Here is a 27693-nt window from a genome sequence, read left to right as displayed (position 1 = left end):
TTCTTAGTAACATCTGTATTACACAAGTTTTACAAAATACAAACAGGTTGGTACCGTTTGTAGTTCATGAAATGATAATACAATTGTTCATGGTAATTTATTGTTCAGAAGGCGTCGCAAGTGGGACGAATAATGATGTCGTGCACCTGAAACATAAGATTTTATCTGATGAGCGACTAGTAAATTGCAGGCGCATAACATCTTTTTCTTTCTAACTGTTTTTAGTGACTTTCTCAACAATCACTCCTCTACCTAACTCGCAAATTTTTCCAGTTAAGTATTAGCTTTATTTACGTGATAAGGAGATTTTGAGGGTCAGGCAGTAGGAATGACAAGACAGCAGAGAGCCTACCTGCACACGCGGATGTTGTGACAGCATGTAAACAACAGCTTCTGCGATGTCTTCCGATTCCAGACAGTTAAATTTGTCGAATATTTCTGAAGACCACTTTTCTTTTCCGTCAAGGATTTCAGTCCTCACAAGCCCAGGAGAAACAGACTGTGGAAAGAGAAGCATTCATAATTATTTCATTGTGGGTTTCCTCAACTTATCAGGAAAGGTGCAGCAATGTACAAACAAGTACTTCGATTAAAATAACTTTGTGACTGACGTTTAATTGCGCCATCCAGCAGCCAATTTCAGTTCTTTTTCGACCGATAGGTGCTATTTGTATTGCGTGATTTACAAGTACGGGTAGAAGGCCTTGTAAGGCGTATAGCAGCACTTCAGTAAAACTGTCTCCCGCCTTTGCAATCTGAGTCCTAAAGCTGTTTTATTGAAACTACGGGAATAATAAACTGCCCCGATAGGTAAACAGACAAAACTTTATGAGCTCTCCATCATAACATTATTGTAGCATTCATATAATTACAGGGAACTTAACAGAAAACGTAAATAATTAGAGAAAAAACTGATTGTATCCTGTTCAATCTGTCAGTAGCAGAACGGTGCAGTAATTATTTATGGACATTTCAAAAAGAAGACTAAAGCCCAAAAGAATCGGTTGACTTACAAGAAATCCTTAATCCCAATTACTATGAAGCATCTCCACTCACCCCGACGCGAATTTTGCTCTTTCTGGCGACCAGGTCCTTCCTCAGTCCTTCAAGGAGTACCCCCACCGCGTGCTTGCTGGCACTATACATAGCTCCATCACTGGCAATCGGCGGAAGGTGGCCCCCAATGCTGAACGGAAAAAAGAAATACCTAGTGTTATGGTCCAAGACATACCTCACATGGCACAAAAAGCAATGTAGACATATATCGATAAGCCTGCTTAATTCACTGAGCAATGAACAGAGAATGTACAAAACATAGCTTCATAACGTGCTCACGTAAGTTCCATAAAAGCTGATATTGCAATCTATTCTAAGTACAAAGCATACAGAACATAGTAGGGTAATGAAGAAGCATAATAAGTAAAAAAAAAATGCTTACGTCTTTCGACATTACATTAGACACATTATGCGCTAGAAATACTCAGAAACTCACGACTGTGTCTTCAACTGTGTTTTTTCTATTAAAATGACATGAAACATATCTAGGGAAGTGTAATCTCATATTACATAGCGATAACTTAGAAGCGTGTTGAAGGATCCCCTTAGAAAAATTAAAAATGAATGTGCTGGTAAACCTCTTACGTTATTTGATTTTCAAACAGCTGAGCAAAACTGAACGTACTCAGACATTTCTCTCTTTACTTATTCTGGTCAACAATAAACTGACACATAATATTTTTTTAGCACAACGCAGTCTCTCTTTCAATAATCCCTACAAAAGAATGGCCATGACTAACAATAACCTATACCTTACATGAATCACTTACCTCACAAAAATCTTCGTTTCTCAAACTACTGCAATACAGCGGGCCCGAATACTGCCAGCTAAATAAAAGATTCTAACTAATGGAGGCACTAACTACTGATAGGCATAGTTAGCAAAAGAAAGATTTTGATGGAGAACAAACAATGTATTTACCTTAATAGTGTTCCAAAGTCATAATATATATACCAGCTAATGACATCCTGTCTTACAAATTTCCTTTTTCTGACGGACACACCTCCAGACCAGACAGAAGAGAAGACTACATTACTGGCCATTAAAATTGCTACGCCAAAAAGAAAAGCCGATGATAAAAGTGCATTCATTGGACAAATTATTATACTAGAAGTGACATGTCATTACATTTTCACGCAATTTGGGTGCATAAATTCTGAGAAATCAGTACCCAGAACAACCACCTCTGGCCGTAATAACGATCTTGATACGCCTGGGCATTGAGCCAAACAGAGCTTCGATGGCGTGTACAGGTAGAGCTGCCCATTCAGCTTCAACACGATACCACAGTTCATCAAGAGTAGTGGCTGGCGTATTGTGACGAGCCAGTTGCTCGGCCACCATTGACCAGACGATTTCAATTGGAGAATGTACTTGCCAGGGCAGCAGATGAAAGGCCCGTACAGGACCTGCAACATGCGGTCGTGCATTATCCTGCTGAAATGTAGGGTTTCACAGGGCTCGAATGAAGGGTTGAGCCACGGGTCTAACACATCTGAAATGTAACGTCCACTGTTCAAAGTGCCGTCAATGCGAACAAGAGGTGACCGAAACGTGTAACCAATGGTACCCCATACCATAACGCCAGGTCATACGCCAGCACGGCGATGACGAATACACGCTTCCAATGTGCATTGACCGCGATGTCCCCAAACACCATGATGCTGTAAACAGAACCTGGATTCATCCGAAAACATGACGTTTTGCCATTCGTGCACCCAGGTTCGTCCTTGAATACACCATCGCAGGCGCTCCTGTCTGTGATGCAGCGTCAAGGGTAACCGCAGCCATGGTCTCCGAGCTGATAGTCAATGCTGCTGCAAACGTCCCATTCTGTGGACTCAGGGATCGAGTCGTGGCTGCACGATCCCTTACAGCCATAGCGGATAAGATGCCTGTAATCTCGACTGCTAGTGATACGAGGCCGTTGGGATCCAGCACGGCGTTCCGTATACCCTGCTGAACCCACCGATTCCATATTCTGCTAACAGTCATTGGATCTCGACCAAAGCGAGCAGCAATGTCGCAATAAGGTAAACCACAATCACGATAGGCTACAATCCGACCTTTATCAAAGTCGGAAACGTGATGGTACGCATTTCTCCTCCTTACACAAGGCATCACAATAACGTTTCACCAGGCAACGCCGGTCAATTGCTGTTTGTGTATGGGAAATCGGTTGGAAACTTCCCTCAAGTCAGCACGTTGTAGGTGCATATCACGGCATCTTCTTCCCCTCGGTTAAATTTCGCATCTGTAGCACGTCATCTTCGTGGTGTAGCAGTAGTGTGAAAACAGGGTCTTCGAGAAAGGTCAATAAAATACTCCATAGAGAAACGGTCACGAGTAAAAAATTAAATGGCCTTCGCCATACTGTTACCGCGGATAAAAAGTAAAACGAGGTCGACAGCCGCGCGTCCTTTGCTAAAACGGCCGACAACTCATGTGGCAAACACAAACGAGAACGAAAGCGGTTAAAAAAGGTCGTTCCACCAGGAAATGACGGACCTTCAAAGGTTGAGCACAGTGAGTACAAGGTCGTGGGGGAGCACCAAATGGCGATGGCAAGGAAGGCAGTACCCGATAGCAACCTAAAAATCTAAATGATATCATGGCGAGAGAGGGCGGAGAGGCTTAACAACCAACAACTTGTCCCCATCAAGGGAGGACAGTTGGCGACACCACCTGCTGACAGACGGCAACACAAGCTGGCTGAGGTACGAGGAGTGCAACCTTGGCAGAAGCGTACTCGTTACCTGTCAAACCTATGTGACTAGGAAGCCACATAAAAATCAATGGCTCCAACAAGAGCGAGCAAGTGACAGCATTCCTGGACCCGTTGCACTAAGGTATGCACGGTGTACAGCACACAGACTCTTTGAAGGGCACTGAGAGAGTTGGAGCGGATGACGCAATTGAAAAGCCTGTATCGCTGGATGTATTGCGTGGCCTGATACAGGTCGAAGAGTTCTGCTGTAAATACTGAGTTTTTTACTGGGAGCTGAAACCATCGGTGGCAATGACGAAGGCACGCCCAACACCACCAACAGTCCGAGAGCAATCAGTGTACACATAGGAACTATCATGAAGTTCATTCAAAGGTCATGAAACTGAAGACGAAACAGTGTGGCTGGAGTAGTGTCGTAAAGAAGCGAATGAAGTCCAAATTAACCACGGGTCACCGCATGATGTCAAAGTGGAGACGGGTTTCCACCCGCTAGGAAAGTTAAAGGTAGCATGAAGTTAAGCTGTCGGAGCAAGAGATGAAAGCGAGCCCCAGGAGGCAACAGGGAAGATAAATGTGCCCCATACTGGCGATCAAAGGAATCATCGAAGAAGAAGGCATAGGATGGAGTCCATTCATGACAGACGAATTTCATGCATATCTACTGAAGGAGAAAGTCACTGGAGTAGGACAGCGGTAGTTCAGCAGATTATGAATGCAGACCCTCAACTGCGCTAGTGTAAAAGGCGCCAGTTGCCAAACAGGTGCCACAGTGGTGTATGGTATTCAGAGGACGTAAAAGGAAGCACGTGAAGATGCATAAACGGAACACCCATCGTCTACTTTCGAACGGACAAGGGATTGGTACAAATGGAGGAGGGTGGTTCGATCTGCTCCCCAGGAAGTACCACTCAGGACACGAAGGACGTTGAGGGGCCTCGTACTGTGGGCTGTCAGGTAAGACACGTGGAAGGACTAAGAACGTTTCCTGCTGAGCATGAGCCCCAGTAATATGGTAGGTTCAACAAAGGGCCCAAGATGTAAGGACAGTGGAAGAAACCTATTGCTCCACCACTAACTCATACAAACGGTTTTGTCACTGGAAAAACGAAAGCCAGTGTCGATGATCCATGAGTAAAGACGATCGAGACATCGCTTAAGACGCCGCTCAATGAGCCAGGTCCGTGAAGAACTGCAACAGATCCCAAAATCATTCGAAAAAAAGGGAGACAGAGATTCACAGCTGGAGACAGGGTTAATTGTGATGGCGAAGAGGACCATGCTTAGGACGGAACGCTGAGGGACACATTTTTCCTGGATAATGCTCTTCACCAAGTCAGAACCCACACGTACCTTGAAAGCTTGGTCTTTTAAATATTCTGGAAGGAAACGGGGCAGGCGGCCACAGAAGCCCCACGTGTATAGAGTAAAGAGGATACCAGTCCTCCAGCAGGTGCCGTAGACTTTCTCCAAATCGAAAAACACGGCCACCATTCATGACGTAGGTGGACGAAGAAATTGACACTGTGCAGTGGTTAGTAAATTGGAAAGCTTGAGCCACCATACCAGTCAATCATGAATCAGATGTTCGATCATACTGCAAACATAGCTTGTGACAGAAATGGGGCGGCAGCTAGTAAGAAGGTATTTGTCCTTACCGGGATTAAGTATGGATATGACAGTGCCTTCACGCCAGCGTCTGGAAACGAGCCCCCCTGCCCAAATGGCGTGGTATCAAGCTGGAAGTGCTTGCCCGCAAGAAGAAGGTGCTGCAACATCTGAATGTGAACATCGTCTGGCCATGGGGTGGAGGATCTGGATCAAGAGTGAGCATGATCTAGCAGCCTCATACTGAAGGATACATGGTAGCACCCACAAGTCTGAGACAGGAAAGATATCGCACGAGCCGCCTCCACTCGATCCCGATGGAGGAAGGCTGGGTGACAGTAGGAGTAGTTCGAAATCTCCGCAAAATGGCGGCAGAAGTTGTTGGAGCTTTATGATGACATCGGCTGCTTCTGTCAGGCTGGGAATCGGGGAATGGATCTTGGTTCCAGGGAGGCATTGGTGGTTGGGTCACACAACGGAAGAGAGAGTAGAACTGTTAAGAGAACTAGTGAACGAAATACAGCTAGCTTATTTGTTGTCCCAAAGAATGCAACGACACTGGACATGCAACTGCTTTTAACGAATACTGTTTGCTCTCGTAGGATGATGGATAAAAACGCGGAGAGCACGTTTCTGCTCAAGAATTTCGTATCATCACGCCTCAGTCCACCAAGGGACCGGAATACGCGTGGTAAAGAGAAAGCGCGGGAATGGAACGTTTTGAGTGGCAAGGATAATGTCTATAAAATATTCTAACTGGTCGTCATAACTGGGGAGGTTGCCAGGGAGGACTGAACCTTCTAGTCAGTAAGCTGCCATTTGGCTGTGCACATAGCTGGGTTAGGAGCCAGCAAGTGGATAGCATATCAGAAATGGTCGCTCGAGTATGTGTCAGAGAGGACGGAGCACTCGAGATGGTGAGCAAGCTGGGAAATGCAGAAACTACCGTACTTGATCGAAAGTATCTGCATACCCATATGCAGTCAGGAACTGAACATCAGTTGCCACGAGAGGCGGACCCACCATTACTACAGGAGGTGGGGAGTTGGCAGCAGTGATGCAGCAACAGCAGTGTGGTTCAATCAGGAGAGGTGAGCTCACTTGGTGTTGCCAACAAGAAGCTACGGGAAAACGAGAGTGTGGAATGGGTCTCTCATGGCTCACAAAGACCAAAGAAGTTGCGGATGTACCGCGGGAATCGAACAACATTCACACGTAGGACTTTCCTGACAGTTTCACTAACGTTCTGTGCCTTCTAGTGAAGTGGGGGAAGGCTAAGCGAAAATGCTGAACCATTAAAACCATCATCTTAATTCTCCGCTCTTATTAATTCTGTCCTGTAAATTTTATTCACGAGATGGCACTTGCGGACGCCTATTTCACTGACAACGCACCAATAATATTAATTTTCTTTAAGATAACTTGAACTTTAACAGCATATAAAATGAACAGTTTTCACATTGCATTCCTAAAACGAGGTGACCGGTAAAAACTGGTTTCTGTGTTCATGCTTCCTTCCTAAACAAACACTTAATAGGATGCAGCGTGGAATGTATTATCTGCTTCGAAGCTACGTCTCAGTAAGACTTACTTTAATACGTACGCTACATAGTGTCCATTAAAAAAAAACGTAATAGTTAATTGGTACGTGCAGTCCGCTACGTCCCTGTAAAGTGGCGACGCGCTGTCAGAGACCCCACCTGCTGATGTGGATGATGAAGCCGTCGTCGACGCCCCTCCTCAGCATGTCCTGCACGGCCTCCCTGGTGCAGATGCTCAGACCCAGCACGTTGACGTCCAGCTGCCGCCTCCAGGCCTCCGTGGGGGCGGCTGTCCACAACACACGTACATCAGTCAGCAGGCGCCGGCACCACGACAAAGTACACGACTCATTCAACGAGACTGCCACGTCACCCCAAATAACGGTAAAGCTTTTCCTTGCCAGTAAACTGCAGGTGCTCCTCCTGCGATTTGACTCAGCACTAAACCAACCATTATTAACGAAAGTAGCATCATATAGGATATCAAAAGAAATTTGTAATTGGACTGAGACTTTTGTGGTAGTGAGGGTACAGCATGCTATCGTGGATTTAAAGCCGTCAGCAGATTCAGGAGGAACTGCAGGTATGTCCCACGTATGTATGTTGAGACCCTTACTGCTCACGTTCTATGCTAATGACCTCAAACATAACAACAACAACAATAATAATAATAAAAGCAGACTTTTTGGAATTTATGCACTTTTCTGCAATGAAGTTGCAGAAGTATTTAGGTAGACCCCGATATGATTTGAAATTGGCCCAGGGAAATTCAAAATTGTCCCGTTCACGAAACACAAAAAGGAGTATCGTATCAGCAAAATGTCACTGAGTCACAAATGGAGTCAACTCACGCATATCGAGTACCGTACTTGGGTGTATCATTTTTTTGGTACATACGTGTTTAAGATCGTACGTAAATCCTCTGTCTTGGGTTCATGTAACTGGTCATAAATATCCATATACACAACCGAATACTTGTAAACAAAGTGGATACACACTCACTGGATTAAATAAGAGTCACTCTTTTATGAAGGAGTACACTGTGCAAAACTGCATGTTTTTCAGCGAATTGAAATGGATCTGAGTTAGTCATCAAACAGGAACAACCTTGATGCTCAGGGCAGTACACAATGAATTTACTAACGCCATAAATTATTTTGACACTATCAGTGAAACTTGAGGTGAGTAGTTCCCTCAATATTTATCATTTGAAATGTTTAAATGTATCTAATGATAGCCTCTAATTTAAAAAGAGCTCTACGATTTATTACGAAAGATATTTGTAACTACAAAGCGTTCAAACCAATCAAGACATGAATGTTACAATGACATACTTTCCAATGAGATTTGCAAACGTAAGACTGTCTATTGCTGAATTACTCACTGGGGTATGGTTACTAAATAATCTCGTATCTGACTCTGTGAAATATATCGTAAAAGGGCTATACGACGATAGTAACTGTATTTGAAAAAAGAACGACGTAATCGCAAAGACCCGAAGATGCACTGATGAAAATAAGACATTGAAACGTATCATCAATCTGAAATACGAACTCTTGTCCATCGTACTATGCTGGAGCTATAATCAACGCTCACCACAATTTTCGTTGCAATACGAATAGAGACTGGAGACACAGTGCCTCGCTGCCGTGAAGTGGCCTGGCCTGCTAAGGAGACGAATATTGCACTACGGAAGAGTGCTCCAATTTAGAATGTAGCCAGCAAATCATGGTTTGTTCACCTCCAAGACTCAAAATGAGGTCTTTTTAAATTGTGAAAAACTTGTGCTACAACTAGTATTTTGTGCATACATTACATGTAAAATTAAAATATTACCATAATATGACAATAAAAATACACATTAATCGAACTTTAATAACACAATGCTCACTTACAAACAGAAAATGAACGAAAGACAAAGGTGAAAACGACATGAAATAATAACTGTCACTAAAAGCAATTGCAGACTCCGAATTTTATATTTTAATACTACCACTATATAATAACTATCACTAAAAGCAATTGCAAACTCCGAATTTTATATTTTAATACTGCCACTAATGAATTGCGTGAGTAATAATGATAGCAATAACTAACCAACAGACCGTATAAATCTCACAAAACAACTGCTTAACATGTAAGGAAGTATTCGGTGGACTAATAGGTGACGTCAGAAGACGGCAACTGCAACTTGAATTAAATGATGAAATCAGGCACTTAACGAAAAGAAAACTCACACAAACACACACGCACGCCCAGAGAGGGATAGAGAACAGACCAAAAGCAGTACGAACTTTAATCTAACACTGCCATAAATGGAATCACATTGCATTTCACAGGACCAGAGAAGAATCAGAGAATGTATATGTGATGGGGACATACAAGGTGGTACTAAGCATATGGATGATGTACATAGTGTAAGCAACTTGGACATGAATTATATTATGACGAGGACACATTACGTTGTCCCAAAGCAGAGAAAATCCAGACCGGCTGATCTAGATGCAGTAATGCTGATCAGCAGACCACGAGCTGCGGAAACTGACCACATCAAGCACTATCATGTTGGTCTAAAAGCTCACAGGTCCCAAGAGTGACATACTGGACAGGCCAATATAGGGTCCCTGAATGACGGCACCACAGACAATGAAGTGGGTTCCCGACCTAGCTATTAATGCAAACTTTCATTAGAGAGCAAACGTTTCTAGCATGTTCTTTTACACACTAGGAGTTCGTTAACATTCAAGTTACAGAACCATCGGTTCATGAAACAAAATTACGTTCTGATCGAACGTCCAGGAACCTTTTATTGAGGCCGGCAGGTGTCGTGGAAAGTTCATCGGCAGATTTCACCATTCACGAAGGAAAGGTTCCAAAAACTGGCGAGCGATCTAGGTGTTCAGAATTTTTGCTATTATGGAGGAGAATTAAACAAGCAAATAATCCTAATAAACATTTTCCTTAAACCGTTTCTCCGATACTATGTATTAAGATAGAATACAGGAACACCTTGTAACAGAATCCCCGAAGATCCTGACTGCAGACGTGCTCTTAAGGACAAACACATTGCAAGATATTTTTCACACGGCCACCGTTGATATGAAGGGAGGTCTCAGCACTTCACCTCATCGATGCCCGTACACATTCCAAATGCACTGACAACCATCCACAACGTGTTCCTAGAGTTAACCGACACTGTCAACAGGGCTGGAATACACAAACGCTTTTACATACACGCACACACACACACACACACACACACACACACACACACACACACACACACAGTTGGGAGACGTGGGGGTGGTATTGTCGAGCCACGACCAATACACTTGTTAACGAAACACTGTTTACTAGTACTTAGGAATCTGCAATCACAGTACCTAGAACCCACAATGATAAATTCACATGAGGCTATTTTTTGAATCTGCAATTTACGCGTCTGTTGCATTGTTTCAAAATAGACGTACCATTATTGATATATAGTGTTGCCAGTGTTGTAACATTCACGTGAGTACAGCTGTGTATACTCGTTCGTTATATCGAACAACTATTGGTTTCCATACCGACAGTGTGTCTTTATTAGGCTTTTTCCTTAATTCATTGTCCGCTACTCGCTCGTTATGTTTGTAAGACCTTATATACTATGGAAATCAATGTGAAATGCATGGCAGATTCTGCTTTCATTGTGTCAAATATTAGGGTTTCTTCCCACTCCATTCGCATACAGGGCGTCAGGAGATTAATTTTTAATGCATGTGTGAACGCTGAAGTTAGTCTGATCTCATCTCTGCGGTCCCTATGGGAACGAAAGATTCCACATTCGATAAAAGTTATTCTTTTTAATAAATTCTGTATGCCGGCTTTCGCGGGATGGTTGGCGTCTATCTACAAGAATCAGCCAGTTCAGGTTTTTCAGCATCTCACTGATGCCCTCAGGTGGGTGAAATAAATCACTTACCATTCGTACGTATGGGATGCGTCGGCCAGACGTATTATGGTACGTCCATATGCACCAATGGCCATCAAGCACTTGTCAACCGCGCTGGTGGCCGAACTGAATAACCTACCACAAGAAATCCTTACCAACCTTATGGCCAAGATGGCAGCAAGTTGCCCCGTATGCATTGCCGTCCGCAGTTATCACACACCCTACGAAGAACCGTGCCTTGTCATTAGTAATTTCATATGGACCATCATGAATCGCGGAGACTTCAGTGTAATGATTCATTTCGAACCAAGATAGCCTTTCTGCTCGTCTCACTGCGCTTATCATTCATTTACCTTCTGGACTGTAGTGTAGCAGTTCTTTCTATGTATGGTGCAAGTTTCATCGAGATTTTTTACTTTGCAGTGACACATTATGAGGAAGTTACGTTCGTGATTAAGATTTGTACAGAATGGCATTTTCAGACCCACTTGAAAATGGCTTGTATGTGAAAGCCGAAAGTGGTCTCGGACTTCCGAAAAAATTTCCTATCGGAGCACAAGAAAGGCGAGTATATTGCTCCTTAAAAGAATGACAGACAAGTGAAGAACCATTAAAATTTCGGTCGAAAATGGACACGCCCCTTACCTACACATACGGATGCAGATGATCGTTACCACTCATTTATATTATTCGTTTCCGATGCCTGCTGCCTCCTTTACTCCCACCACTGCTATCTCCATCCATGACTCTCTCTCTCTCTCATTCACTGCCACTTTCTCTCTCCCATCATCACTCTCTCCTCTCCCTCTTTCGCACTGGTACTGCCTCCTGTCTTTTCCACCACCACTGTCTCTCTGCTACCCTCTTTCAGCACAAAAGAGAGCGTATATGTTCGCATACCAAAACTTTTGGTGTGTGAGTTCGAATGAGGATTGAGGTGAGGCAGCTGGTTCCCCTATTTTCTATTAGAGTCTTAAGGATGAATACTTTCGCCTTGTCTGTGCTCCGAAAGGATTATCTTCCCGCTGGTTCCTTTCTTTTCCCTGCTTCAGCGTGTGTACTGCTTATAAGAAAACGAATTGTATAGCACATTGAAATTTAGAAAATATATATTTTATACTCGACGTATTTATATACTTGACACACAAACAATAAGTAACGACCAATAATCTAAGGTCATACAAAATAGTTTACTTTACATGTTCTGGATGCTTTGGTCAAAGATCGCAATTTATCGAAAACACCCGGCTTACGATTCACATCTTAAAAAAGTAAAAGTGTATCAGATATATTTTAACAAATTTGCAATCTTTCCAGTTTTACAGGATTTTTGGCAGTCATATTAACCTTCCTTCTGGTATGTTATACCCTTTTTATCCCCTGTTTGTCACTGAAGTACAAGTGTGGGGACCTCTATGTCCGTGTGACAGTCCATTATGCAGAGACAGCGTGTCATCAAATTTTACTGGGAAAAAAGCTGACGTTGAACTTAGTGTGGCGACCTGAGAAACCCTTGCGATGACCCTAGAACCATTGTTACGTGTCCACTAAGTCAGTTGAAAGTACACTGCGCCTGAAGCCGGGTATTACGTGTAAATTTTATTACAAATGTGCAGTAACTTTGAAGTTCTGGATCTCAGTATCAGAAGTATACATGTGAAATATTATGCGGCTTAACTGCTAAGGTCATCAGTCCATAAGTTTACACACTACTTAACCTAAATTATCCTAAGGACGAACACACCCATGCCAGAGGGAGGACTCGAACCTCCACCGGGACTAGCCGCACAATCCATGACTGCAGCGCCCTAGACCGCTCAGTTAACCCCGCGCGGCAGTAACAGATAAAGGTATCAAAAAATGTTTCCAGATTCCCTGAGAATATCATCTTAATTTTATTACAAATGTGCAGTAACTTTGAAGTTCTGGATCTCAGTATCAGAAGTATACATGTGAAATATTATGCGGCTTAACTGCTAAGGTCATCAGTCCATAAGTTTACACACTACTTAACCTAAATTATCCTAAGGACGAACACACCCATGCCAGAGGGAGGACTCGAACCTCCACCGGGACTAGCCGCACAATCCATGACTGCAGCGCCCTAGACCGCTCAGTTAACCCCGCGCGGCAGTAACAGATAAAGGTATCAAAAAATGTTTCCAGATTCCCTGAGAATATCATCTTAAAAAACTTTGGTAAAAATTTCGAAGATTTGCCATGAACAAGAATTATGGAAATGACCGTTCCCACAATTGGTACTTCTCGTACCCAAAAATCAGGGTTGACCGGGGTTTTCTCAGGAACCACCCATCAACGAATTGTGTGTTTAGCCACCTAAAGATTACCACAGACACCTCTAATTAAAATCAACCAGCCGATTAGCTCAATTTTCCTGGGTTAGAAGAATTGTGCAATGTCTGAATTTTGATCATGTACTGTAGACTACATAAAGTATGTCCATTCTTCCGATAGGTAATACAGATAGTCGCTAAGCCAAGGGCTATATACAACACTTTACTCCCGTACCTCTGTTATCAAAAGATCCCGAAAGATAGCTCATCAAAACGCTCACCTTTTTGGAACACACTCTTACTGTGAACTATTTTACAGGGAGCGGATATCATAAGCGGAAGCGAGCTGTCATTAATTAAATACACGGTACCCTCCAAACACGGGGAAGCTAATAATACTGTCTTGTAGGACTCAAACGTGTAACATCAGGAGCACAATTTCCTGGGCCACACGTGAAGTTCCTCTCCATTCAAGAATAACAAACTGTGTCCTCTCTATCTTCGCAGGCCGTAAAATGTTTTTAAGGACGTTGCAGTAATGGCCTTCATACTATTGAATTCATATTACTTGGTGGTGGAATGAGGAGCTGAAGACTCAGAGCAGCATAGCAATTGGCTGCATTCGGCAGACTTTTTACTTACACGTCAGCTCGCTTTCTACGAGTATCCCGGCGTTGTTGATGAGGACGTCGACGCCTGAGAGGTTGTCCCTGATCCACTTGAAGGCTGCCAGGATGCTCTGCTCGTCGGCCACGTCGCCCTGCAGGGCGTGCAGCTTGCCCGGAGCATCCTTCAGCTCCAGGGCCTGTGGAGGCAGGCGTTGCGTGATGAGGAGCGAGCCACAAAGTACTCATTTTGGATTTATGAAGTGAAAACTGTGGCAATAACACTGGTAGTGACGGAGTTCAGGCTCGTGTACCTGAAAAGTCACTACGTATACGCACGTACTATTTGCATAGTCCAAGCTGACACCCAGCGCAGTGGCTGATGGAAGCGAGCGTAAATGGGAAACACTTTGAAATCGCTTCCATCCGCCAACAAGTCAAGTATCAACTTCGAGTGTGCAGATAGGTCGCACGACTGAGCAGGCTGGCGTAGCCATTAGGTTGAAAGCAGAAGAAAAGAATTACATCTTACGCCTTTCACAGTAGGAGATTAATGACTGCTAGAACGAGGGCACCTAACTGTCATGAAGTTTACTTTTCTGAAGAACGATTACAGAACTCAGGAGATCATTTCGAAAAGCTCTAGCTTCTGTAACATGAATAAATGAAACAAACTTGAAACTTCCTGGCAGATTAAAACTGTGTGCCGGACCGAGACTCGAACTCGGGACCTTTGCCTTTCGTGGGCAAGTGCTCTATCAACTGAGCTATCCAAGCACGACTCACACCCCGTCCTCACAGCCTTGCATCTGCCAGTACCTCGTCTCCTACCTTCCAAACTTTACAGAAGCTCTCCGGCGAACCTTGCAGAACCTAAGAAAGAAAGGGTATTGTGGAGACATGATTTAGCCACAGCCTAGGAGATGTTTCCAGAATGATTTATATACGTGAAAACTGAAATGTCACAGTACTTAATAGCCCTATTAAACATGTGGTGGGAAGATATTCCGAATATACTGTAAATGAAAATAAAGTTTCCTGTACTCACAACAACCTCAAAGTAACCTTCCGGAATGAGGATATTGATAAATGCACGTTGACTAACACAGGAGTTAGATCAGTTATATATTACATTTTAGTGAAAAAGATGTCTGCTTCCTTAGTTAAGGACATCTAAAATTTTCGCAGAGTTTGATATTTTTAGCGCCCATGTTTTGATTATGACCAAAACACCACTAGCAAACAGGTGGAAGAGACTCATGCACTCATTGCTCTAAGACAAAGTCAAATCTTTCAATTTTAAAGTAATATTATTAAATAATCCTTCAGAACTCTACCAATAAAGACTGTATTATTTAGCAAATTCACTTACACAAAACAATATTAATTTAGGAAGGCAAACAAATACTGTATAAGTTAAGCAACAGGTGAAACACTAGGAAAGCGATAAAAACCGCAATGCAAAAAAGGAATGAAGAAATTGAAGAAATAATTAAAGGAGAACGAAGAGCGTACTAGTGTTTGCTGCAATCTCTCCATGACCAAGCAAGAGGAAACTGCAGACTGACGAGCAAATAAACAAAGTCACTAAGAAAAATGGCTCGCTGAGATGAATTAGAAACTGGAAATTTGTTATAAGGACTACGTGACCAAACTGCCGAGGTCATCAGTCCTTAGGTTTACGCGCTACTTAGTCTAACTTCAACTAACTTGCCCTAAGGACAAAACACACACTCCGACGGGGAGAGCCGTGCGGCCCGTGCAAGACGCCCTACACCACACGGCTACCCTGAGCGGCCGATAAGTTAGAAGTAGAGATTTGTTACCAATTACAAACTATATAACAGACAAGACTTGGCTTTCAAAAATTAAGATACTGAAGTACAAGTGTACTAAGTCACGAACAATGGCCAAAACATTAGAAGAAGCTGTGGTACAATCGGAACGCAAGTAGTCACTACAAACATACATTTCATATTATGACATATTTAATAACTTTATAATAAATGGAACAATAATTAAAACAGCAAAACCAAAGAAATGCAAAGAGCCTGGAGTGATTAATATAAAAGCTGATTGGGCATAGTGGATTATTCTAGAAGCTTAGAAATTTAAATGTGATCAATGTATGTTGGCTACAAAGTAAAATTCAAAAAGAGTGGCTTAGAGCAAAACTGCCACTCTCTAAAGTAGACGATCGCAACAAAACTCCATATTTTAGACTTATTAAAATGTCAAGTTGTATCTACAAAATATATTCAGATGTATTAAATAAGAAAACACATACGTGTAATAAAGAGTTACACCTTGAGAAAGAAAGGTCATGCAGTGACAATATACTTTAATTACAATGTCTGTGTTTTATCTGGTTGCATGTCTGATGGAATTGACTCTGCTGCCGATCCACAGCTAGTATTAAAAATTACAAAATTGATTCGCAAACTGCGAAATGATTTTGACGTCAGCTGTACTATTTTCTTCATGATGCACGACTATTTGTGCCCGACTCGAACCCGGATTTTCGGCTTATCGCGAGTGGTGGCCTTGACCACTTAGACTATCCATGCATGCTTCCCTCACGGCTCCAAACCCCCATATGCCACACCCCCCATATTCCAAAATGCTTACAGATTATGTGATTGCCGCAAGAGGGAGAAACAGTGTTGTTGAAGCGAGCATTAGGGATGTGCACAGTGTTACATATGAAGGTTTCGGTTGGTGCTGGGAGCATGTATTGACAGCTGAGGTGGTCAAAGTTTCCGCTCGCAATAGGAGAGAAATCCGGCTTCCAGTCCCGGTCGGGATCAATCAGTCATGCATTACTAATATATAGTACAGCTGAATAAAAATTATTTCGTAATAAATTATATATTTATTGTGTGACAAATAAAAAGCGAAAGAAAAGAATTATGAAAAAAAAATGTGTGAACGTAGACCCTGTAGGAAATTATGGCAAAAATATGCCTACCCAAATCACTCAATAAAACGCATCAAGAATGAGTATAGATGAAATTACTCTTGATGGACCAAATTCCATCGGATAAAAGATAATAATAAACCAAGACGTGAGACAATGGTATACTTCACCGCCTGCTATTTTAATACTTATACAGACAATCTCATCCGAAAATGGAAAGGAACAGCGTCCTGAAAGGATCAATAGGGACGAGAATAAAAACATTAACATACTATTATATGATGATGACATTGTACTACTAGCAAATTCTGAAGACCAACTACAATTATAAATCCATCTTTTACACTTAATGCAAAGGAGCTTAATTTTAATACGGCAGTAAATGAAACTGAGACAATGACATTCAATAGGAGTACCCATTACTAAACAAAATTGTAACTGAAAATCAAATTTTGGAACAAGTTCACCACTTCAGTTACCTGGGTTGCTCTATTACCGTTAACGAAGATAAGAATGTAGATGTTAAATTACAGAGTTGTCAGAGCATGCGTCATAAACTGAGCAGAACATTGAAAAATAGAGACATAAACACTAAATTCTACGAGACGATAGCTCTACCTGTTCTATTGTATGGCTGCTAGTCCCGGGCTACGAAGAGAAAATATACTAGCCGTGTCAGGTGGCTGAAATAAAATTTTTACGAGCAATCGAAGACTGCAGTAAGTTTAACGGGACTCCTAATGAAAACACTAAATGATAAGTTAACATTTTTTCAGTAAATAACGAAACAGAAGAACATAAACAAAACCTCAAAAATATTTTGAACGAATGGAAGGACAAGGATTCCAAAGTTGCCTTACAATACAAACACAAAAGAAAGAGGGGCAAAGGACAGCCAGTTAAAAGAGGGAACTGAGGTCAGAACGGGTCGATATGTCTAACTGTAAAGACCAAAGAAGTCCTTCCTTTAATTCGACAATGGGAATCCAAAAGACTAGCAGTACTCACGGATCGATTGCACATTTACCAGTACACGGTCTCTTTTATAGTAAGCTTGAGTTTCCTAGAGTTCTCCAAACAAATCAAAGTAGACCATTCGTCGCTGCTAAATATTACTTTACGTTTTCTTTCAATCTCATGTCGCCTTACAACGCTACGATTGAATATTTAATCCACGGAACTGTGTCAAGAAATTTACGACTAATATTTTATTTGAACACGTGTCGCTACGGTCATGGTTCGAATCCTGCCTCGGGCATGGATGTGTTAAATTTACGTAGTTCTAAGTTCTAGGGGACTTATGACGTCAGCAGTTGAGTCCCACAGTGCTCAGAGAAATTTGAACCATTATTTTTTTTTTTGGACACGTGTTTTACCAACTCAGCTGCAGTTACTCATAATTTTCACATTTACTCTCACCCAAAGACTAACCTACGAAACATTCCCGATCACTGCAGCGTCATCAGTAGTCACAGATCGCTGTTTATTTTATGCTTCAGATCGGACATGTGAAGAGAGATCATGAGCGGTCCTATCACAGTTACCTGGGGCGCCACTGACGATACCTTTGCCTCCGACGGACTCTTGCTGTCCAACACAAAGTACTTGGTTCCATTACTCAAAATCTCTTTGGGCCACTCACATAGATGGTGACAATTACTGAACGATATAAAAAAAGTAGCTTAGTTACAATCTACGGCGTACAAAAACTTTATTCAACGTGTGAACGTCACCACATTTATTCGGATTTAAGTTATGACATATTCGATATGCGTGCCACCGCTGACGATAATGTGGCGCACACGAATAACGAAATTGTTCATGACCCGCTGAAATGTCGGAATATCCATACTGTCGATGACCTACTGAATGGTTGTATTCAGCTCAGTAATGGTTTTGAGGTTATTGCTGTACACCTTGTCTTTAGTATAGCCTCACGGAAAGCAGTCGCGTGTGCTCCGATCTGGAGAATATAGCGGCCCGTCGAGGCCCATGTCTGTGGTCCCTGGACAAACCAGAGCCAGAATCCGTTCCCGCAGTACTCCTCCAGGACAACAAAAACTCTCCCGCTTCAATGGGGACGAGCTCCGTCTTGCATTAACCACATCTTGTGAAATTAAGGCTCACTTTGCATAATGGGGATGAAATTATCTACCAAAACCTTTATGTAGCGTTCGGCAATCTCTGCGCCATCAAGGAATATCGCGCCGATTATCCCGTGACTGTACACAGCACACCACACAGTCACCTGCTGAGGTGAAGAGCCTTCTCTATCGTGAAACGCGGATTCACAGTCCCCCAAATGCGCCGGTTTTGCTTATTGACGAATCTACCCAAAGGAAAGTGAGCTTCGTCGCTAAGTCAAATCATATTCACATACTCATTCTCACCATGCCCTGCGGCCAACTTTGCAGCTTCGTCGATTTTTTTTAAAGCATGTCATCTGCAAATTAGCCATGAAGAAAATTATTGCGTATTTGTGGAGAGCTGTTTCGAGGTTTGAGATTATGTCCGTTTCTGCACTTACATTTTTCGTCCTGTTCCGTGTCCCTGGTTGCTGTCTCAATCAACTGCTATTCAGTGAATTGTTTTCACTCAGTTTTTCACAAATTTCCGCTCACTACTTCACCCCACATGCACTTTCACAAAATGTGATCTGAGCACACACTTCTGACAACACACTCAGTGAGAGGTGTTATGTTATTGTTATTGGTCACTTGCTCATCGTTGGTTTTGTGTTTGTTATGGCACTAATTTCGGAAATGTGTGTGTGTGTGTGTGTGTGTGTGTGTGTGTGTGTGTGTGTGTGTGTGTGTGTGTGTGTGGGTGTGTGTGGGTGTGTGTGTGTGAGAGAGAGAGAAATGGAAAGAGAGGTAGGGAGGTAACCAATAAAACAGAAGTCCTTTTTTATTCGTATGGTTTTTTTGTGTGGGGGGGGGGGAGTCACCTTTCATTGAGTGTTCCAAACAGTGTTTTGTCCCACAGTGTTGTATTTTCGTTCAGGACTATCTTTCCCTGTATTGTTGCTATTTGTATCTGGTAGTTCTCCTCCATTGTGATTTTTTGATCGAGACTGTTGCTTTCTCTGAGAATGTTAATACCAGTCCCCATGTTTTTTGGGTTGTGGTTTTCTTGTATTAGATGGTCTGCAAATGTGGAATTTGTACTATCACTTCTTACGGCTCTGAGGTGTTTGGAGTACTTCATTTGGAAATTTCTGCATGTTTGACTTAAAGAGACTGACTGGCATGAACTGCAGGTTAACTGATACATTCCAGCTTTGCAGAATTTGTCGGCAGAGGTGTTCTTAGATCTTGGATTCTTCTGTGCTATGTTATTTGTGCGGAATTATATTAGTAGCCCTTGTTTCTTCAGTGTGTTTCTCACCCTGTTGACGTTTTTGATACTGTATGTTAGTATGTGCCATGTGGCACTCTTTGTAGGGTGTTCCTGGTATCCTGTGTTGTCTGGAGCTTGTGTTCGTGGTTCACTGTTGTGGCTGGTGATTTGCTGATGGTTTGTTCTCTTTTAATGTGTTTTTTAATTTTGTTGTTCAGTTTGTTTATCATTTGCGTGTTGTACCCATTCTCTCTGGCTGTTTGGTGTATTGTATATAGTGCCTTTGTGTAGTTGAGTTTGTCCAGTGGAGTTCTGTTGAGCCTGTACAGCATCTATCTGAAACCTGAGTGTTTGTGTGCTTGGGGGTGGGTGGAGTTGATGTGAATGGTTGTACTTGCGGGTATAGGTTTCCTGAAAATTCCAAAATTATGTTTGTTCTTGATTCTGCGTATAGTAATGTCTAAGAAATTAAGCTTCATTTCCATTTCTGTCTCAATGGTGAATTTTATTTTTAAGTGAACTGTACTTATGTCACTCTGTAACTGTTTTATTTGGGTATCTGTTTCATCAATCAAGCAAATGATGTCACCTACAAGTAAATATCGGTTCCAGTATATAATCTTGTACTGTTTTGAATGTATGATTTCATTGAATGTATAGTTTTCAATGTGGTTTAGAAATATGTTTGCAAGTAGCCCACTGAAGACTGAGCCCATTGGTAGGCCATCTTCTTGCTAATAGAACTCATTCTTGAAAATGAACTAGTTCTCTTCTGACATAATCTTTAGGGTGGCTTCTAGTTCATATGTGTGTTACTCATTATGTCCCCTTGATAATGCAACTGTTTTTTTTTTTTTTTTTTTTTTTTTTTTTTTTTTTTTTTTTTTTACAGTGTTGATTGCTTCTTCTACTGGCACATTTGTGTACATGGCTGTGATGTCAAAAGATACCTGTGTTGCTATTGATGGTATGTTTATATATTTTGTCTTCTCTACCACTTCACTGGTATTTTTTAGGTTTCTGTTACTTGTGAAAGTGTATAGTTTCTGTAGTACTGTATGTAAGTGGTATGTAGGCTAGGTGGCAAGATGATATTTTTGAAATGTATTACATTACATATTGGACAGTTATTTTTATGTATGTTTGATAAACTATTGGGAGCTTTGGGATTCTTTTGTGTCATGTTTTTGGCTCAGGTTTCCATGATGGCGACTCTGAGGGTTATTAAGAGTTTTTGTATGTTTCTTTGGCACCTGCTAGTAGGATCATTGATTAACTTGATGATGTTGTTTCCTTCTATAAATTCCTCTGTTTTCTTTATGTACTCTGCTTCATTCATCAATACAATTGTATTAACTTTGTCTGCTCTGGTGATGATTGCATTATGTTTTTAGAGTTTTTGTTTAAGAGCTGCATCAAACCAGTCACAGGACTGAAGACCACAAAATATATATATAAAGAAAATATGTTATGTGGACAAGTGTCCGGAAACGCTTACTTTCCATGTTAGAGCTCATTTTATTACTTCTCTTCAAATCACATTAATCATGAAATGGAAATACATGGCAACAGAACGTACCAGCACGACTTCAAACACTTTGTTACAGGAAATGTTAAAAATGGCCTCCGTTAGCGAGGATACATGCATCCACCCTCCGTCGCATGGAATCCCTGATGCGCTGATGCAGCCCTGGAGAATGGCGTATTGTATCACAGCCGTCCACAATACGAGCACGAAGAGTCTCTACATTTGGTAACGGGGTTGCGTAGACAAGAGCTTTCAAATGCCCCCATTAATGAAACTCAAGAGAGTTGAGGTCAGGAGAGCGTGGAGGCCATGGAATAGGTCCCCCTCTACCAATCCAAAGGTCAACCAATCTGTTCTTGAGAAGCGTGCGAACACTTCGACTGAAATGTGCAGGAGCTCCATCGTGCATGAACCACATGTTGTGTCGTACTTGTAAAGGCACATTTTCTAGCAGCACAGGTAGAGTATCCCTATGAAATCATGATAACGTGCTCCATTGAGCGTAGGTGGAAGAACATGGGGTCCAATCAAGACATCATTAACAATGCCTGTCCAAACGTTCACAGAAAATCTGTGTTGATGACGTGATTGCACAATTGCGTGCGGATTCTCGTCAGCCCACACATGTTGATTGTGAAAATTTACAATTTCATCACTTTGGAATGAAGCCTCATCCGTAAAGAGAACACTTGCACTTAAATGAGGATTGACACAGTGTTGGATGAACCATTCGCAGAAGTGTACCCGTTGAGGCCAATCAACTGCTGATAATGCCGGCACACGCTGTACATCGTACGGAAACAACTGGTTCTCCCGTAGCACTCTCCATACAGTGACGTGGTCAATGTTACCTTGTACTGCAGCAACTTGTCTGACGCTGACATTAGGGTTATCGTCAACTGCACGAAGAATTACCTCGTCCATTGCAGGTGTCCTCGTCATTCTAGGTCATCCCCAGTCGCGAGTCATAGGCTGGAATGTTCCGTGCTCCCTAAGACTCCGATCAATTGCTTCGAACGTCTTCCTGTCGGGACACCTTCGTTCTGGAAATCTGTATCGATACAAACGTACCGCGCCACGGCTATTGCCCCGTGCTAATCAATACATCAAATGGGCATCTGCCAACTCCGCATTTGTAAACATTGCCCTGACTGCAAAACCACGTTTGTGATGAACATTAACCTGTTAATGCTACGTACTCATGTGCTTGATGCTAGTACTGTAGAGGAACTGGAGTACCTTCCATCAATTGGGCCAACTGGCGGTGAATCGAGGAAGTACAGTACATACTGACGAAACTAAAATGAGCTCTAACATGGAAATTAAGCGTTTCCGGACACATGTCCACATAACATCGTTTCTTTATTTGTGTGTGAGTCATGTTACCTGAAAGTTTGGTCGTACCTCTTCGGTCGCAGGTTCGAATCCTGCCTCGGGCATGGATGTGTGTGATGTCCTTAGGTTAGATAGGTTTAAGTAGTTCTTAGTTTTAGGGGACTAATGACCACAGCAGTTGAGTCCCATAGTGCTCAGAGCCATTTGAACCATTTTTGTTTTTAAGATGATGTGGATTCTATTATCTTTTATTATGTGTTTTACCTCTTCTTCTACAAGTTCTTGTGTTAAGATGGCACTGACGATTAGGTTCTCCAACTTTTCTTCTTGCATTATTATGTATTCTGTTCCTGTGATCAGGTTTTGTTTGATTTTGTGTGACCGGTTTGTGCTTATGTTGTGTTTGGGCCTCTTTTCAGGTAATTCTCTTTCTTGTTTTCTTAATTCTGTCAGTTAAATTGACTAGTCTGTCATGGAACTGATGTTCGGTCCCTACTGTATCTTCTTTAACTAGTGTTATGGCAGATCTCATGAGGTGATTCAGTTTTTTGTTTTGTGTTTCTTTCTTTTTGTTCGTTAGTGTTTCTGTGTAAGACCTTATATGTTGACTTATTGTGGTGTCACCAGCAGACACCACACTTGCTAGGTGATAGCCTTTAAATCGGCCGCGGTCCGGTAGTATACGTCGGACCCGCGTGTCGCCACCATCAGTGATTGCAGACCGAGCGCCGCCACACGGCAGGTGTAGAGAGACTTCCAAGCACTCGCCCCAGTTGTACAGCCGACTTTGTTAGCGATGGTTCACTGACTTCTACGCTCTCATTTTCGAGACGATAGTTAGCATAGCCTTCAGCTACGTTATTTGCTACGACCTAGCAAGGCGCCAGTATTCGTAATATTGATATTGTGAATCATGTACCATAAAGAGCGACGTTATTCATGAATGGATTAAAGTTAAGTATTCCACCAGCTACGTCCGTTTTTCTTAATTCTAATTCCCTTGTCATGTTCCAGACCTCACGCCAGCCTGCGTGAGCCAAAACGCGTGCATTTCGGCCTCCTTGAACCATACGGTTGTCTCTCCTGCCAGCCACAACAGTTATGTCATTCAAATAGGCTGGTGTTTCTAAGAGATTTGCTAATTCAGTTTTGGTTAGCTGAAGATTAAGCTGCTGTTATTTTTTTTTTTTTTTTTTTTATATAGGAAATGAATTTCTTCTTCTAACCCAATTACTTTTCTGTTGGCTACTTGTGCTGCAGGTGACTTGCTATTTACATTGACGTTCCCAAAACAATGGGTTATGTTATTACTTAGACAGATTATGTTAAACCTTATATTGAGAATAGTTTTATGAAGTTGTGCTGTTGCATTCTTGAATTTGTTATAGAGCTTTGTGGGGAATGCTTGACTTGGCTTTGAAACACTCATTTTATTAACGTTTGAAGCTCCTCTTTTCGTTCCTCCGTATTTGCGATTTAAAATAAACACAGGATACCAGGAACACCCTACAAAGAGTACCACATGGCACATACTAACATACAGAAACGAATCCGTCCACAGGGTGGGAAACATACTGAACAAACAAGGGCTACAGATACCATTCCACACAAATAACACAATACAGAAGAATCTAAGATCTAAGAACACCGCTGCAGACAAATTCTCCAAAGCTGTAATATATCAATTAACGTGCAGTTAATGCCAGTCGGTTTACTTAGGCCAACAGTCTCTATCACAAACTCACAATAGAGGAGAACTACCACATACAAAAAGCAATAATACAGGGAAATAGAGTCCTTAATGAAAACGCAACACTGTACAACGAAACACGTTTTTGAACACTCAATGAACTATACAAAGGTGACTCCCCACAAACAACATAACAATAAAAAAAGGACTTCTGTTGTCTTGGTTACCTCCCTACCCCCTCTTTCCATCTCTCTCTCTTTCTCTCTCGCTCTCTCTCTCTCTCTCTCTCTCTCTCTCCCTCTCTCTCTCTCTCTCTCTCTCACACACACACACACACACTCACTCACACACATACTTCCGAAATCAGTGTCATAACAAACACAAGACCAACGATGAACAATTAAGCAATGACAATAACGTAACACCTCTCACTGAGTGTGTTGTCAGAAGTGTCTGCTCAGATCGCATTTCGCCACATTTTGTGTAAGTACATGTGAGGTGAAGTAGTGAGCGCAAATCTGTAAAAAACTGATTGAAAACAATGTACTAAATCGTAGTTGATTGAGACACCAATCAGGGACTCAAAAGAGGACGAAAAATGTAAGTACAGAAACGTACATAACCTCTACCCCCGAAACAGCTCTCCACAAATACGCAATAATTTTCTTCACAGTTAGTTTGCAAATGACATGCTGTCAAAAAAACGACGAGAACGAGCACTAAAATCTATGTATAATAATACAGTATAGTTAGTGATGTAATTTTAAAGCGAGTGTCTAAACCAAACGAAGCATATTGCAAATATTGTATTTCTTAGGCCTACAGCAGTTAAGTTATTACAAATGTGACATTGTACTTTACAGATGTAAAAATGTGACCCTCAGAAGATGACACATTGGTGACGAAACATGTCTGGGTAAATATAAAAATAAACTAATTGTGCTTGCATAACGCTGATTTCCAAAACAATCCAGCTTTTAAATCGCAAACACGGAAGAACGGAAAGAGAAGCTTCAAACCTTAGTAAAATGAGTAAATAAAATGGAGTACGAAAAGAAAAATTTAGGTGACTGAATTTGTACCTAAAAATGAAATGCGTGGAGGTAGTAAACACTGAATCGCAGCTTCACATTTCGGTAGCATTAGTTCAAAACTTCTTACTTGATGCTTTTCACTGGCTTCCCATTACAACTGAGCAGAAAATTTAAAATTAGAACACTGATCACCGACGACCAGCATAACCGGAAGAAAGTTTAGTATTTGTATTCTGGTTATTAGCAATCGGAAACATGTTAGTGACTTTCACATCTCAATAGTTATAAGAAATATATCAATTAACTGAGATTAATGAAATGTGAGATACACATACGACCTATCACATAGGCTACTTTATAAAATCTGCTACGTATTTTCTTATAGGGTAGATGGTGAGATCCCAGGTAAAACACCTGTTTTTATGAACAAAAGTCTCTAAGGTAACTGTGACACATCAGTCGTATTATTACAGCTACTAAGAACGTACGCCACGAAAATGATTAGGTCGTTCGTGTATCTTTAATTTTAATCGGAATAATAGATACATATTAGCACTTATTTACTTTCAAGGAAATTTACTGTGTTTTTATTTTTTAATAAAAATAAATACAACTGTTATGCTTATTCATTCTGTGTCTGACTGGTGCAAGTATCTGTTGAATTTATTGTCTTTCTCACATCTCCCATTGGGACCTTCGTTATTTTCTGTCAGTCAGATTTGTTTTCGCAACTGTGATACGCATCTCTTCCATTCCAGCAGCACGATTACATTCTCTTGGGCTACTCCATCTCTCATTTTAACTTACGTAAAAAAGGACAAAATAGCACAAGAGGTTTTTGTACTGCTAGCACTGAAACAAAGAGGGCAGTAACTTCCTTTGATGGTTCGCTAAACGACGGAAATAAGGGAAACAGGAGCGAAAGCAGGGGACTGCCAACAAAACTCAACCGAACGCAGTTTGCTCACGCACACATAGCGTTTATATCTGGGCGGATTATCGTTCATTCTTGCGCATTCACTTGCGTTCGCTTCGGTGTTAACACTAGAACAGTAAAAAGGTGATTGTGGGTGAGGGTGGGTGGAGGGATGATTACATGATTACATTGCTACTGAACCACGTACCACTCCACATTTTATTCGAAAGACCTCATACTGTATTTAAAGGTTATGCTTTAGTTCATTAGAGTTAGATCTACAATGGTATGTTACATACCATACTAAGTACAAAATGTTCTGTTCTATACATTACTGCAACTTTAAATTTTACGAAGGGTTAGTAAGTTAGGGTTAAGGAGGCTGTATAAACCGGTGAAACGAGAACATCGGTAGTTCTAATCTCTCGCGTAATGTTTCGGTGCATTCTTCTACACACAAGTGTTTGACTTTCTTGACGCTGCACTGACACACAGTATTTTCGCGTTTGCATATTTTTATAGATTCATATTCACCTCGTGTACTGTGTTTTGATTGCATCCAAGTGTCCTAAAATATCTCTGCGCGTAAGAACACACAGACAGTTAGGTACCTAAAAACACAATAAATTCAGACGTTGCCACGGCCACAGAAAACCAAAACAAATAATGGCATTTCACGAGATCAAAACATTGAACACGGGGTGGACGAGTATGTACAAAAACAAGAAAAGAGTACGCTAAAAAATCACACGACTGTTTATACAAGGAACCACAGAAACAAGGCAGGAAAAAAACAATTTCAATATCGCAGCTGTATACGATCTCGTTAACATTATTTGTAATGACAACCACAACTATTACAGTGACCACTGAAGATATTTCAAATAAATCGAACATACCTGACCCAAGTCAGATTTCATTATAGTTGCAAGAAAATAAAATGACTGACATATTACGTATGAAACAGCGATTGCAGTAGACAGGCCTAAAAGAACGCGAGTTTAGGCCCACCTTAACTCTGTCCACTCTCCTCGCGAGCCCCACGACGGTGAGCCCCTTCTTGAGCAACGCCTGTGTAATGGCCGCTCCTATTCCGGCACTGGCGCCAGTAACCAGTGCTACACGGCCTGCGTATCTCTCCATGACTACGATTCGCTTCTGTGTTCGGCGGCT

At 41.7% G+C, this 27693-nt stretch overlaps 1 protein-coding gene across 1 annotated transcript; it reads right to left on the bottom strand.

Annotated features, from left to right (window-relative positions):
- Positions 1 to 27693, bottom strand: LOC126336254 (farnesol dehydrogenase-like). Its single transcript, XM_049999749.1, has 6 exons — positions 27532 to 27693; positions 13799 to 13961; positions 7091 to 7220; positions 1057 to 1186; positions 353 to 499; positions 1 to 146 (listed from the first exon to the last, which is right to left on the bottom strand). The coding sequence occupies exons 1-6, from the start codon at positions 27661 to 27663 to the stop codon at positions 105 to 107; spliced, it is 744 nt and encodes a 247-aa protein (XP_049855706.1). The 5' UTR covers positions 27664 to 27693; the 3' UTR covers positions 1 to 104.

This window comes from Schistocerca gregaria, chromosome 2, assembly GCF_023897955.1.
Source record: "Schistocerca gregaria isolate iqSchGreg1 chromosome 2, iqSchGreg1.2, whole genome shotgun sequence".
NCBI lineage: Eukaryota > Metazoa > Arthropoda > Insecta > Orthoptera > Acrididae > Schistocerca > Schistocerca gregaria.
This window is presented reverse-complemented; position numbering and strand designations above follow the sequence as displayed.